General features: G+C 49.0%; 1 protein-coding gene across 6 annotated transcripts in view; it reads left to right on the top strand.

The window, feature by feature from the left end:
• The window catches only part of GABRA3 (gamma-aminobutyric acid type A receptor subunit alpha3), a 70,561-nt gene extending 55,638 nt beyond the window's left edge, over positions 1 to 14,923 (top strand). For 5 of the 6 annotated variants that reach the window (XM_053273922.1, XM_053273926.1, XM_053273923.1 and 2 more), the window contains exon 10: positions 1,282 to 14,923. In XM_053273922.1, coding sequence (XP_053129897.1) covers positions 1,282 to 1,626 — 345 coding nt within the window. In that variant the 3' untranslated portion in view covers positions 1,627 to 14,923. The remainder of the gene's footprint in view (positions 1 to 1,281) is intronic. The other variant, XM_053273927.1, reaches the window with a different exon arrangement.
• Positions 14,924 to 15,459: the final 536 nt, after the last annotated feature.

The raw sequence follows: 15,459 nt of genomic DNA on the forward strand, positions 1-15,459 counted from the left end.
TGAGTGTTAAAAATCTGTTGAGAACAATAGAAGTTAAAATATGATTATTATATTCAGAATTTCTCCTTTAAAATAAAATACAATAAAACCTTTTCCTGAGCATAATCCAGTGCAAAATGTAGTTCATTCAACTAAGTTATATGGCAGAATTTTTCATGCAAAATTTGGTTTCTGTAAGTGATCAGGAAGTATAATATTCAAAATTTCTTCAAAAAACTACTCCCCAAAATTCAATTTTCACTGAGCATGCACCTGTGTAAAAACTGGAGCATTCAGCTAATTTCAGTGGCAGGATTGTGTGTGCAAAATTTGGTATCTATAGATCATCAGGAACTATTTATTTCACACCAACCAACCAACCAATTCTTCAACATATATAATAGATAATGCAATTCATCGTCTCTTTAGAACCAGCACTAAATGTTGCTTTAGGCAGGTTACTGTATTGCCAACACTGCAATAATAAATTTATTTTCACAAACCTTTCGAAATTTGATGGTTAAACAACAACAACAACAAAATCCTGCTGGTTTAAGACCAGAGTTAAGGTTGTCTCATTTTGGCCAGAAAACAGAATCCTTAGACTGATGCCTGAACAGATGTGACATGTGATCAGTAGTGATGTTGTGCAATGTCACAAATTGTGCTCACTTACAGCTTGCCCTCCATGGACCCAAATGAACACTATGGGATTCTTTGCTGGTGCCAGGCACTCCATCCTCCCCGTGTTGAGTTGAGCCTCAAAAACTAAGGAAGAGTGTGGGTGCAGGATGGAGGGCAAATTGTAAGCGAGCATAATTTGTGACATTGCAGAACATCATTACTGATCATGTGGCATGTCTGTTCATGTATCAGCCTTAGGTTCCTATCCCCTGGCATTGTGGAGATTGAACCAAAATGAGATAGTCTTTACTATGAAACTGGCAGATTTTTTGACTATCAAATTACATTTTTCTCACCCAAGAAACTCAAGGTGTCATACATGGTCCCCCCACTGAGTGACTGGCCAAGGTCACCTAGTGAGTTGCATGGGCTGAGTGGAGATTTGAACCTGAGTCTCCCAAGTCCAAGTCTGACTCTAACCACTGCCCTACACTAGCACTCTACCGCAGCCTCTCTTCCTGCCATAGGTGCCACCTGGGCTTTGAGTTACCCCTTGATGGGGCTGTGCAGTCCACTGCTCTGTGTGAGCTTATGATTTCTGCAGCAGCAGCTATTGCCAGCTGCTCCTCCATTGGTCCAGCCATGCCAGAATCCAACGTCTTTTCCTTTCCTCCCCAGAAAAAAGAGCAGGTCACATTAGCCAAGAAGACCAACAACACCTACAACATTGTGGGGACCACCTATGCTCTCAACATCACCAAAGAACCAGGCCTGTCCACCATTGCCAAGAGCGCTGCGGCCACCGCCACCACGGCCACGCCTCCTGCGGCTGCCGTTCCCTCAAAGGTGCCCCGACTGGAGGAGAAGCCTCCCGAGAACAAGAAGACCTACAACAGCGTCAGCAAGGTAGACAAAATGTCCCGCATCGTCTTTCCCGTTCTGTTCGCCATTTTCAACATGGTCTACTGGGCGACCTATGTCAACCGGGAGTCAGCCATCAAGGACAGGATCCCCAAGGAATGAACCCAGCCCCACAGCCCTTCCATCTGTCCATGAGACGCAGGGATTTCTTTGCCCCCTGGCTGATGGGACGTCCATTTGATCTATTGTTATTATTGAGTTTATTCAGCTGACTTCCTTCCTCTTGCCCTGCAAACCAAACTGTGATTTTTTTAAAACAAAATTACCAAGAACATTCAAGTTATTTTTTATTAATTTTTATTTCTTTGTGTTGTTGAGGGATAACATGTCATAGAAAAGAGTGCCTCTAACATGGCGTGTCTGGCCTCTGCCCCTCCCTCCCCCTCCACCATCCCCTTGGGGGAGGCTGCCTGTGTGGCTTGCTCCCTTTCATGCTGAATGCCAGGCAGGCTTCATCCGCCCTCCAACCCCTTCACAAGGAAGTCTGGCCTCCTGGAATGTGGCTGGTGAGGCTAGCTTAGTGACTTCTCTTTCTTGGGCAGTAGCCACTTTCTGGTGGAGTAGCTGTTGCCTCTGAGGAACAGGAAGTTCCCCGTCTGGGGAGCAAGCTGGCTATACTTTGGGGACTGCCATTAGCAGAGGGTGGAGAAGGGCTGGATGAAGGCCTTGCTGTGACCACCTGCCGACAGACCCAGGTGGGCCATGGAGTTTGGGCAGGTTCTGTGTTAGCTCAGGGCAATGACTTCGCGTGAGCAGGTGGCAACACTGGGCACCCTCCTCCCCCATGTGCACACGAGCATTTCCACGCATTTCCACGTGTGCATTTCCTCTGGGCTTCTTCCTGAATGTACCTTTACAAGTGATTGCATTCTCCTCACAGAGACCTCTACACACTCTGTTTGTAAAGGTTGTGGTGGGCGATCGCGCCTCATGATGCCACCTTCCAGGAGCTGGGCAAGGAATGGACTGGCCTCTTCATCTTGCACCTCTTAAGATTTGGGGAGGGGAAGGAAATGAGCTCTGCTGCTGACCGTCCTAAGGAACTGTTAGAAAACTGTTGGAGAAGCAGGAAGGAAATGCACTTGGCCTGGCCAAGATGGGGGAAGGGGTTTTGTTAGCCCCTTCTACCCCCCATGGACCCCCAAGCTCATTACTCACTTGGCTTCTTTGTATCTGCATGGATGGCAGTCCCTCCTGCTAGGGTCAAATGTGCCCCTCCCCACTGGCATTGTTATCTGCTGCTGGGTGAGCTCTTGGGACGTGTGGGGTGTGCATTCTCTCCCCGCCCCACCTGGGCCCCTTTTTTCGAGTGATGCATATGTGTGCTCATGCACACCATTGCATACCAAAATAATTAAAATCCAACCTGTTTCAATATGCATGATTGCTCATGTGCGTGGATTACTTTGGGGTGGGAGGAGAGGAATGCAAACGAATGGAGCACACTGTGCTTGTCCAAATCCTGAAATTAATTAGAAACTCTTCCTGTGAAAATCAGGAAACAAACAGAGCAGAAGCCGATCCAAGGAAGAGCCGCTCAGTGAAGTGGGGGCAATGCACTCACCCCCACACTTCCCTTGAAGCTCTTCCTGCAAGGCCAATGGCCGCCTGAGAAAGCAAAGGGGCGGCTCCTGCAGCACAGCCTCAAGGACGGGATTGGACAAGCAGGCTTGAGGGGCCAGTCAGAGGGGCCTGAGACGTGCCTCCTGGCAAACAGCGCTCAGGATTTCCTGGTCTTGATCCATGCTCTACTCTTCATCCCTCACAGCAGGTGGCCAGAGAATAGGCTGGTCCTCACAACCAAAAGCTGGGTAGGAGGAGCACCCTGTGTGGGCTTGTGAAATGGCCATGTGTCAGCACAATTCAAGACAAGAGGAGGGGGAAGTGATCATGCACTGGCTGCGATCCAGGTTGGACGGCCACAGCCAACCCATATGGTGTGCCCAGCACTGTAGTGAGGGTGGAGGGAAAGCCTGTCCCGCCTCGTCCCGCCCAGATCTCAGCTGGCACACATTCACTCCCCCACCTCTTGTCTCGATTTTTGCCAACAGGTGGCCATATCTCGGGAGCACACATGGAGCCTTGCGGGACATTCTCCTCTTCAGACTGGTTGTCAGAACCAGCTTCATGTCTGCCTTCTAGAGCCCTGCTCAGCTTCACCCTTGTGATTCCTAAAGCTCTCTTTTTGAAGGTTCTTTTGGGTTCTTGTTTGTGTGTTAAGTTCTGAAGTAATGGAAACAAACATGCAATTCTTCGTAAAAACAATTATTGCCTTTCAGTTTCCATTTTGTGTTAACTTCTTTGGGCTTAATATGGCCACTTCGCAGTTTGTCAAGTCATATATGAATTTGGGGGGCAAATGTTCAAGCTTTTGGATTTTGAACCTTTTTATCAAACATTCATTTTAAATATCATTTTCCTTTGTTATACACAATGATTTCAAGTCTTTAAAAATCCTCTCACTGTGAAGACATTTAAATCAGTGCTTTTTTCTTATTCATGAGTTACGGATCCCAAGACTGAGTTGTCCTTTTGAATATCCACTCTGTCCTTCCGCCCCTGCCCCTGCGAGAGTCCCGCAGGAAGCTGTGGCTCACTACAGTCAGAGACTCGTCCTGGGGTGGTGCTGCGCAAGACATTCTCACCCAGCCTCAGTTTCCCTGTCTGTAGAACAGGACAAAGAAAGGTTAAAGATGTCAGAATGTACCTGCTGGATCAGACCAAAGTGGGACCTCCTAGTCTGGCATCCTGCTTCTCCCCACAGTCAGATGCCTTTAGTAAACTCACAAGCAGAGGCAGAAGGCAGCAGCAGCAGCAGTCCTCTCTACCATTGCACCCAAGCAGGGATATTCCATGGCAGACTGCTCTTGAAGCTGGAGGTTCCATGGGGCCAGCAGAACTAGTACCTACAGCAAGTCTTATCCTCTGTGCAGTTGTCTCATTCCTTTTCAAAGTCACCTAAGTTGTTGTCATCTCTACATCCTGGGGAGTGAAATCCAGAACTTTCTTTGGCATGCATTTGGCATGTTTTTCAAGGGTGGGCATAGCGAAACTAGTGTTCTTGTTGCAGTTCTTTTCCCTTTTGCCCCTTCAGTTGTGGTGTGAAGGCTAACTTCCCACTTATTGCCCTACCAGACTGCAAAGAGAGGAGAGCTGGTCTTGTGGTAGCAAGCATGACCTGTCCCCTTAGCTAAGCAGTTGCATATTGGTTGCATATGAATGGGAGACTAGAAGTGTGAGGACTTACAGATATTCCCCTCAGGGGATGGGGCCACTCTGGGAAGAGCAGAAGGTTCCAAGTTCTCTCCCTGGCAGCATCTCTAAGATAGGGCTGAGAGAGATTCCTGCCTGCAACCTTGGAGAAGCCGCTGCCAGTCTGTGAAGACAATACTGAGCTAGATAGGCCGATGGTCTGACTCAGTATATGGCAGCTTCATATTTTCCTATGTTCCTAAGCATAGTTTGTGTTTTTTACCCCTTCCCCCCCATCATACTGGACTTCATCTACTGGACCACAGACCCATTTGTACCCAAAAAACTTAGATGTAGCAAACTAGAAAGTGTTCCCAAATAGGACTCCTTGAGCTGATTTAGATGGTGGAAGTCCTTTGGAGGGCGTGAGTGGCATCAATTCGCCATGTTGAAAAAAATACTCTGAGAACTAGAGAAGTGGAGACTATTGGGGAGGAAAAGCATGAGGCTTCATCCGAGGCAGTCACAGGAGCCTCTGTGTCTTTGCATATCTGGAAATCATGCATGTGATGCCCTCAGTGGGTGGCTTATAGACCAGCCCCTCAGTCTGGCACAGGGGAGCCATGCATGAAAGCAAGCAGGATCAGGACCTGCAGGCATCGATTGAATGCACACCCAAATATTCACAGGTGTGTGGATGTGGAGCCCAAATATTCACAGGTGTGTGGATGTGCAGAGGCCTAAGATCCATGGTGGGGCCCCTGCTTTGAATGCAGAAGGTCCCAGGTTCCATCCCTGACAGCATCCCCAAACGGGATCTCAGGGAAGACTGGGAAGACCAGCTGGAAAGACTTTGCTTTGCCTGAGCCTCCACTGAGCCGAGCCAGCCAAGGTCGGCAAACTGGGCTCAAGGGTGTGACTCTGCAGGAGGCATCTTAGTGTGCATTGTTCTCACAAGGAGGCCGGCAACAACATTCTGGGGCAACTCTTCTTGAGCAGCATAAATATCTTCATCGTGCACAGCTAGAGGTGTGTTGGGGCCCAGGAGCAATGCTTGGGGCTGGGAGGGGGGGTCTCATGTGGCGCTCTGCTTGTGGAATTATTCCTGCAGGCACCTGGACCAGGGACACCCTTGGAACAGACTATCAGGTGGATTCTCGTCTTCTGGAAGGAAATCCCCCATCTCTCATGAGTTTCTCTTTCCTGAAAAGCCATGGGAGGTGGAGGCCAGTTCTGCCATGAAGACTCCCTCTCTATGAATCAGTCCAGAATCTTTCAACAACTGCCAGTTCTCTAGGGAATCTCACAGAAACAAAGGAACTGGAATAGAGAAGTCTCTCTTTAGCTGAGATGGATTATGGTGGGTGTCAGCTTCCCTTGACGCCAGCCCGCCTGGCGCACTGATAAGCCACAAGCTCCAACGCTCTCTGCTCCAAAGCAGAATTCTTTGCCCTCTTATGGGGTTAATGCCACCCCTGACATTGCTGAGGGCTCTGCATTGCCTTTGAGGTCTGCTTAGTGCATCTCCTTTCTAAATTATTAAAACATGTCAACACTGGAGGAGATTAGCTGTTCCATGACTTCCCTCCTCAGGCAAGAGCTTTGCTTCAGGGCATGGCTGTGTCCCGCCCTCACTCTTTACCTCTCGGGGTTGCGGTGCCCAGCACAGGGAGCAGAGGACTGTCTGTGGTCTTCTCTCTTGGATGTGGAGGCCCAGGGCAAGCTTTCTTCAGGAAGACTTTGCCGTTCCTAGACAACCTTCCAGGGCCCCCCTTTCAAAAGGGGATTTTAAGGGATATGAAGCTGCTTCCTACTGAGCCAGACCAGACCAGTACTCCCTGCATGGACTGGCAGCAATTCTCCAGGGCTTTAAAGAGAGAAGGGTCTTTCTCAGCCCTACCTGAAGATGCTGCCAGGGAGTGGACCTGGGACCTTCTCTGTGTGAAGCAGCAGGGGCTCCGTCACTGAGCTACCATCCCTCCCCATGAGCCTCTTCTTGCAAAGCCGGCTCTAGCAGGCACAAACAGACTTCCCTGTTAATTAATGCAACACAAGCTCATTAAGAGAATCTGCTTCCTAAAGGACCTCAGGCTGGGCTGCTCTTGAAAACATTGCCTGGGCTGACAGGGAGGAGGGCTGCTTTCTCTTCCTTTCACGTGTGCAAACAGACCGAGAGGTCTCCAGTCATCTCTGCAGACATCCATAAGTAGGATATTTATATACTGCTTTCCAGCAAAAACAAGTTCACGAAGCAATTTGCGTAGCAAAAAGAATGAGAAGATAGTTCCCGTCTGGATGAAGGTTGCCAGAAATGGCACCCCTTGCAGCTGCTCGGCTGCTGAATATTTCAAACGCGACTCGTGCCTGGGTGGTTTTTTTTTTGGTCTTTTGTTTTGGCAAGTCCTTTGCTCTCCCTGTGTGCTTCTCTGCTTCTCCTCCTGTGTTTGCCTCCCACTCTGCTGAGACCATTTTGTCGCCTGCCAAACAGTGGGCGGGATGTGGGTGGGTGTTGCCTGCCAGCTTTTAGGAGGAGGGACAATGCAGAGCAGAAACAGTAGCTGGTCCAGGCACTAGGAGAGGTGCAGAAATGGGCCCTCCTAGGGGTGTTGCTATAATTGAGCAGATGGGTTCAAAGAACCCGGGGCCCCTAGCTCCTGAGGGCCTCCCAGATCCACCCCTCCCTATTTTCTTCATTATCTCCCTCCCTCCGAGGGGCTGCTGGGGGAGAGGGGTGAACACGAGCCCCCTCTCCCCTAGCTACTCCCCTGGGCCCACCCTTGTTGCTTCCCCCAGGTGCAGCCGGCTCTTTTGCTGATGGGCAGGGAGATATCTAGGGCTCAGCATTTTGAGTAAAAATGGGAATGGGTGCAAGTGAAACAGACATGAGAACCCATTGTTGCAGTGACCAAAAAGGAAGACTAGTCCCTGCTGACAGGGATTCAAGGATCCCGGCTTCCATCTTGATGACCCTGAGGATTTCTCATCAAGCTATAAGTTGCTATAACCAAAAATGGAACCTCCCCATTCAGGAGCAATGTCCCACTGATTTCCCAGACGTTGGGTATCAACAGGAAGCAATGGATATATCCACCAGGCACTGCTTCTTAGAGTTCCTGAAGTCACCTGGCTGGACTCTGTTGATGATTAATCTTTTCATCCAATCCAGCAAGGAGGCTCTTGTGGTCTTAAGCAGGCTAAAGAAGAGGCTCCAGCAGAAGTTCTTTGAAAGGGATATAAGCAACCCTTAAAGGTGTCAAAGGAAAGGCTTCAGAACTTAATGCTCTTAAAAAGATAGCTTTGTTTCTGGGACAACAGTTTTATAGGTCTTGCTGCTGGGAGGAAAGGGGTGTCTCAGCAGAGTGATTCTTATAGGGCAGTGCTCCTATTTGGGCGAGGAGGCAAATATTTGGGGAAGTGTGAGCTGAAGCCTGCCAGCCAACAGGAGCATCTTCTGAGTTTAGATTTGCTGAGATGGTGCACAAAGCAATCAGGATAGCAATCCAGGATAGGATCCTGCACACATCAACCCACTCTCTGGATGCAGACCGCAGTGTGCCAGCAGCAGAGAGCAGACGTGAGCAAGAGGGGTTTGCAGCCTAGAAGAAGCCTGCTAGATGGGCTGCTTGCCTCCAGCTCACTGGAGAGCCTACTCTGCGAGTGACCTCTGAGTCTCTAAGTCCCCCCACCTTCTGGCCAGCCTTTGACACTCAAGCAACAAGCCTAGTGGAGTTCTGTGTCATCTAAATCGATCTACACATTCTGCACTGGCAACCTATTGAGTTTGTGCAGACACACTGGCCCTGAACAGCTCTGCATAGCAAAGAGGAAATACCCAGCACTGAATGTGGTAGCGATCTACAATCCCATTCCAAAACCTACCCCTAGAAAATACAGTTCCCAGAACCAGCTTTCTCCAGGTGCCAAACAGCAGGGAGAGCTGAAGCCGAGATCCAGCAATGCAACCAAAACAATTCCATACACACAGTTGAAATCTGGAAACATTGCAGAATTTTGAGACTGACCTTTTGGAATTTCAAACATTTCATATTTGAAGTTTGCCTTTTGAGAGGTACTTTTCCTCTTTAATCTCACTGAGCAGTTTCAAGGCGATAACGTTAAGTACTGATGTATGTTTCCAGCTTGCGGGTTGGGGCTTTTAAAAACTATTATTATAAAACCAAATGTAGTGGTTTTATGGTCAGGCCCTGGAACGTGACCCTCCATCAAGCTCAATGGAGCTTGGACCAGCATGTCACAGTGTACCTAGCACTGTCTGGCAGTGATGTAGTCACAAATTCAGAAGTTCAGGCGCTCTCCATGACAGCCCCGATAGCCATACCCACCCTGAGAGCCACGCCCATCCCAATGGTTGTCTGTTACCTGCCTGAAACCACAGAGAGCTGCTACCAGTCAGTACTGTAGACAATACTGAGCTGGACGGACTAAGGGTCTGACTTAGTGTAAGGCAGCTTCCTATGTTCTTCAGACAGGAAGAATGGTAATAAATGGTTGGACTAGCAAGAGCAGCACGTGGTTTCCATGTAGAAAGCCAAGGGTTTGGCATCCCTGCTGAGACCCTGGAGGGAGAAAAGTACCAGGACAGGACCCCATCCCTGCAGCACTACACCACTGCTGTCTGGGACCACATTTCCTTTGTTGGGCAGTCAGAGGAATCTGGAAAATACTCCTCAGGTCTATAGCTGTGGTGTTGCTGTTTATCAGCACTTAAAATTTCACTAATCGCTTTACTATGTCCTCATGACTACAGCTAATGCAGTAAAGAATTAACCACAATTGCTGAGCCTGGTGTGCTCCCACGAAGCATGGTGTGAGACTATATGATAATATGATAAATATTTATATACAGCTTTTCAACAAAAGTTTCCCAAAGTGGTTTATATGAAATAAAGTGAATAAATAAGTAACCTGGATTTCCCAGGCAATCCTGGTCAAACAGCTGCAGTTAAACTACACTTCGCCAGGATAGATAACGGGAATCTGATCATAATTATTGATCCCAGTTAAATGCAGTTTATCCGAAAGGATCGTGGTGGTGTAGTGGTTAGAGTGCTGGACTAGGACTGGGGAGACCCGAGTTCAAATCCCCATTCAGCCATGAGACTTGCTGGGTGACTCTGGGCCAGTCACTTCTCTCTCAGCCTAACCTACTTCACAGGGTTGGTGTGAGGAGAAACTTAAGTATGTACGCCGCTCTGGGCTCCTTGGAGGAAGAGCGGGATATAAAATGTTAAACAAATAAATAAACAAACAAATAAATTAAATGGCAATCTGTCTCAAGCTGAACATGAGTCAGCAGTGTGATACAGCTGCAAAAAAGGCTAGTACAATTTTAGACCATTGTAACTATTGTTTCATAGAACTGAGAAGAAATGGATCCACTTTATTCCACACTAGTCAGATCTCTTTCGGAGTAGTATGTCCAGTTCTGGATGCTGCACTTTAAGAAGGATGTAGAAGAGCTGCATTGGGTTCAGAGGAGCACAAAGACAGTCAGGCAACAAAGATTACCAGAGGTCTGGAAAACTAGCCCTATGAGAAAAGGAAGGGATGTTTAGCTTTGAGAGAAGAAGTAGAGGCTGAGTGGAGACCGGTTGGCACTCTTCAAATATCTGAAGGGCAGCCACCTAGAAGAGGGCAACTAACGACATGCGTGATCAGGTCACCAATGAATACATTGAGGGCCAGGAGGCCAATGCAGACAGATGATTACATGGAACAGCAAGGGGAAGCAGCAAGGCTGCCGAAGGAAGAGCTGAAATGGAGGCATTCGATGGAAGACTGACAGAGAAAGAGTTGACAAGCCGAGCGATGAGATGAGAAGGGCCTGCCTGTACAAGAGATTTAACCACATCAAAAGTAAGACCTGAATGCATTTCTGAAATATTATAAAGAAAGAAATGGCAAGACTTAGCCACAGAAGAAGTAAAAGGGTGAAAAGGAAGAAGATCAAAGGCAACTCCCAGACAAGGGATGGAAGAAGCTGTGTGTGAATCTTAATCCAGCTGATACTTTGTACAGAGACGGTCTCTGGAGACCTTGGCAGGGGCTGCTCCCCCCTCCATTGCATGGAAAGGTCACAGCCTGGACTTAAATGGGTGAGGGATTTTGTTGTCAGAAAGAAAAGACAGGCCCAAAAGAAACTGCTCTTTCCAGTGTTTAGCAAGAAAGGGCAGAAGAGAAATCATGCAGGATGGGGGATCAAGAGTGGGCTGGAGCTTTTTAAAACTTCCACTGATTAGGGTCACTGTTCAGAGAGCGAAGGAACAGAATCGCCCACTTCAGCAAGAGCATCATCGAGAGAAGAAGTGGAGGTGGGAATAGGTGAAAGAGAGACCCACGAAGGAGACTTGCAGGCGTAAATGCAGCCGAGGGCTCAAGCCGTGAGAAAGGACAGCCGGTGTATAAAGCTGCTGAACTTTATTGGGGAAAGAAGCAACATTAAGAAGACCAAAACTAGACGTGATTGACTGTGAATTTGGTGAAAGCTGGGATGCTGAGAAGGAGAAGCAGGGAGAGCCTGGGGTGAGGGTGGGATGGCATATCATCAGCCAAACCTGAGAAGAGAAAGAACAAAGAGTAGCAGGACACCACTCCCCTGCCCCGACAAAAAGGCCATTGAGAAGCGATGGAAAAGCTCTTTCTGGCTCTTGCTTGGGTGGTTTCCAGAGGGGACACCTGGTGGGCGGGGCTGATACTAAGCAGCTGCCTTTAAGGCAACCAGACCCTTGTTTCTGCCGCCTCCTCCTTCTCCATGCAGGGGGTGGTAGCGTAGCAGCTTCATGAAAGCTTAAACACTTTAGTAACGCCAAATTAGAAACAATCCTCTGAGTATGTAAAGCTAAACAGAGAGAGGAGGCATGCTGGAAAGAGGCCGTGCCGCCTTGGTATGATATTGATGGCTGCAAGGTATAAATATTTAGTGGACGACCTTGTTGTTGTTCAAGCAGCCAGATGCTACCGGTGATCTACTTTTGCAGCTCATAAATTGGTTGAGTTCAAAAGGGGAAGGAAGAAATCATTTTCCCTTTGTAGCCGGGGGGAATGTTGGGCTCGGAATCACAATTTCCCTCTGTCTGTGCTGTTTTACAAAACATGAGAACAATGACATTAAAATCAGGCCATGAGAAAGGGGGCCTTCCTTTTGGTGGCAGGAAAATCAGGGTGGAGCTCATCACGTGGGTCTGTGTGGCTTTTTCCGGGCTTGCCGCCAGGCTCAAGGGCACTGAGGTGTTGAGGAAGGAGGCCACTGATGCCGCCCTTTGGCTAGTGACACCCCACACCCTGAGCATTCCTGACGCTGGGCGCGACTTTCAAAAACCCTCAAGGCTGAACAGGAGTTCCAGGAACTGTCCAGTTATGGCCCACAGTGCCACCGCAGTGAGTGGCAGGTGGCCACTGGACCCATAGAGGAGCGGTCTAAAAGCCTCCCACGATGACATTGCGTCAACAAGAAACGTTATTACTGTCAGCTAGAGAAAGCCTCCCAACATGGGCCACCCTCAGACCTCGTGCTTTAAAATTGTGCAGTCCCTCATGCATTCTGATTAAGCATCAGAAGTGCTGTTTAATTCCTGACTGACTCGTGCTGTGGTCCACCCTTCCCTCCCTACCCCATGAATGGAACTGATGTGAGTGAATCGGTCAAGAGCCTGCCTCAGCACAGAAGGCTGGACTAGATTATTATTATTATTATTATTTACATTTATATCCCGCTCTTCCTCCAAGGAGCCCAGAGTACTACATAATTGAGTTTCTCCTTCACAACAACCCTGTGAAGTAGGTTAGGCTGAGAGAGAAGTGACTGGCCCAGAGTCACCCAGCTAGTATCATGGCTGAATGGGGATTTGAACTCGGGTCTCCTCGGTCCTAGTCTAGCACTCTAACCACTACACCACGCTGGCTCTTTGGCCTTTGGGTACATCTCCCTCCCTGTGATCTCTTGCTAGGACAGAGCAGGAACCAGATTCTCCTTCTCACTGCCCGAAATCCACGAGGGTGCCACCAGTTCTTGCAAGCTGCATGCATGAGCTATACCCGTGGGCTAGCCATGGGAGAGGAAACTCTTTGCAGGCTTCTGCAACCATTGTATTCTGCATCCATGCCATGTGGGCATGGAACCCTGAGTGGGGGGCAGGAAACTCTCTCGTCTTGCCTTCAGAGTTGCTTCTCAGCCTATCCTGCACCAGAGGGGAGAAGTGTCAGTGGGAGATGGCTAGTGGAATCCAGGAGCCCAGGCAATGTTTCCACAGCAGCTCTTGCCAACAATACTCAAAAATCATGTCATTGGCTTCTCTGCCCCACCGATGTTGATGCTTGTCTCTGAAGGGCCCCCCAAGTGTTCAGGGCCATATTTTCTACAATGCCTCCCCCCGCCCAGCTCTCAGCAGTTGTTCCTGTTTCTCCATGGGTGTTTGCTTAATATAGTTCTTCACTGCCTTTCAAAAACCAGCTTCTTACACAGAGAGCCATTTTATTTGGGGCTGGCCTCAGCTGTGTCTCTGGCAGCTTTTAGAGCCTTCCAAAAGACCGTGAGGGGCCGTTCTGCTGTAGCAACTTCTCTTTTCCCTCCGAGGGAGTGCAGGCGAGGGCCTTTACTAATGCCCCCCCCCCACAGGAAGAAAGTAATAGGGTGGACAGAGGGAGGGCTCTCCTTTTGTCTCGTGAACTAGCCGCTGCAAATGAGCCTTCCCCTAACCTGGAGGTCCAAAGAGCTACAGTGCAGAGCCTTATCTAGGTAAATTGGGCAGGGGGTGTGTGGGAGTGCGTGATGGTAGTAAAAACACGGTCACCTCTGTCCTGGGCTGCCCTTGTGTAGGCTTTGCGTTTCCCTTCCTCTGCCAAGAGATGTGTCACTGGGTGAATAACTTCAGAAGGAGGAAACCAAAGGCTGCCTTTATCGGTCTCCCCAAGGCATTTCCCTGGCTTCCTCTGTGACAGCTCACCTGCAGGGAAAGTGGTGGCTGTGGAGGGGTTCGGGGGCCTTGGCCTTGGCCAACAGTCTCTAGAGCAGGGCTGTTCAACTTCGGCCCTCCTGCAGATGTTGGCCTACAATTCCCATAATCCCTGGCTATTGGCCACTATGGCTGGGGATTATGGGAGTTGTTGTTCAAAAACAGCCACGGGGCCTCAGTTGAACAGGCCTGCTCTAGAGTCTGTGGGCCTTCTCTTCTCGACCCCCACCTTGTCAAAATTGCTCCAAAAACAGCTCTTCAAGAAAGGGACCTGCAAGTCCATGAGAGGCTCCCAGGAGAAGAAGGCACGGCTCTCACCCCACTGCTGGCTGCTTGGGCCATGGTCCAGGGACCTCAAGATGGGGGCACCAGCCATTTTTATGAGCTGCAGTGCTGGTGCCCAACTCAGGGTGTTAGTGAGGGGGCAGCCCATCCTGGCAGCCAGGACCTCCCAGATGCCCCCCCCTCCAACTGCCTTATGTTGTGTCTGCCCCCTCCTGGCTTCCTCCTGTTTCTCCTCTCATATCGTGGGACTGTCTTTATGCAACTCCGAGAGAGAAACCAGCCAGCAGCAGCTGAACGCATGACAATCCTCTGACTAGTCCTCAGACCGCCACAGCTGTAAATAATTTGTGACTAGAAAAAGATACATCTCCTTGATTTTGTTCTTTTTTCTTTATGGAACTGGTTGTCAGCTGCCTTCTTAAGGGATGTACTTATGGAAACTGTGATTTCTCTCTCTCTCTCTCTCTCTCTCTCTCTCTCTCTCTCTCTCTCTCCTGTCTGAGATTGGTGTTTCGAATGCTTTTGGTGCCATGTTTAATGCCTGTTTGTATTGATGAATTGTATTTTTCAGCATTTGCTGGAGACCTTGTTCAACCAGTTTTATCTGGCAGGATTTTTAGTCCTGCGTGTGTTTTTTCAGCGTTTAGCTTTTTCCATAAGTTAATGTAAAATGTTATTTTAAAAAAAAGGGAAACGAAACTAAGTGCCCCTGTGGTACAACTGACGATAACATAATGAAATACTTCAGGAGAATCCAAAGTGAAAACTGGGTGGGCCAAACCAACAAGCAGCGTGGGCTGACAATCTTTCCCACTGCATCTTCCTCTTCCTCCTCCTCCTGTGAGCTGAGACTACACAGCTTCTCCACCCAATCAAGTCACTCCAGCAGTCGCGTTGCACACACTCCAATCCAACAGAAGCAAACAAATAAAATTCATATTTTAACAGAACATGGGCCTGTTATTTTCCTTCCAGGACTGCACTGCATTTAAGAGTGAGCAGGGAACCAAACGAGGGAGAGGATACAGGCAGCTGACTGTGTTAGAGGGAGGTCCCTCCACTAGCGAAGAAGAAATGTTGCCGCTGCCAGTCCTACCTAGGCAACGATTTGTGTGAATGCAAGTGCACGCTGCAAAGAAATGCAGAGCAACTGGAAAGAAGCCTCCTCGGGGTTTTCTCCAGATGTTGCAGCAATGAAAATGTGGGAGCAGCAGTCTCAGAACAAATAAGTACCACCTTTCTGGCTGCCTTTTAGTTCCAGAGTCCAAAATCCAGAGTTCTGTGTCCAGAATCAGAGGCCCGATTCCAATACAAGCTGCAATTCTCAGGTGATGGCATAGCTGGCTGATATTGCCAGGTCACAGATGCAGAGCAGTGGTGTGCCCAGGGCTGGTGGAGGGAAGTTGCTCCTGCTGCCCCTTGCTGGGGCGGGTGTGTGTGTGTGTGCGTGTGCACAAGCAGCCCTTTTAGCTTTGCATCCACTGAA

The sequence above is a fragment of the Hemicordylus capensis genome, chromosome 11 (assembly GCF_027244095.1).
Source record: "Hemicordylus capensis ecotype Gifberg chromosome 11, rHemCap1.1.pri, whole genome shotgun sequence".
In the NCBI taxonomy this organism is placed as follows: domain Eukaryota; kingdom Metazoa; phylum Chordata; class Lepidosauria; order Squamata; family Cordylidae; genus Hemicordylus; species Hemicordylus capensis.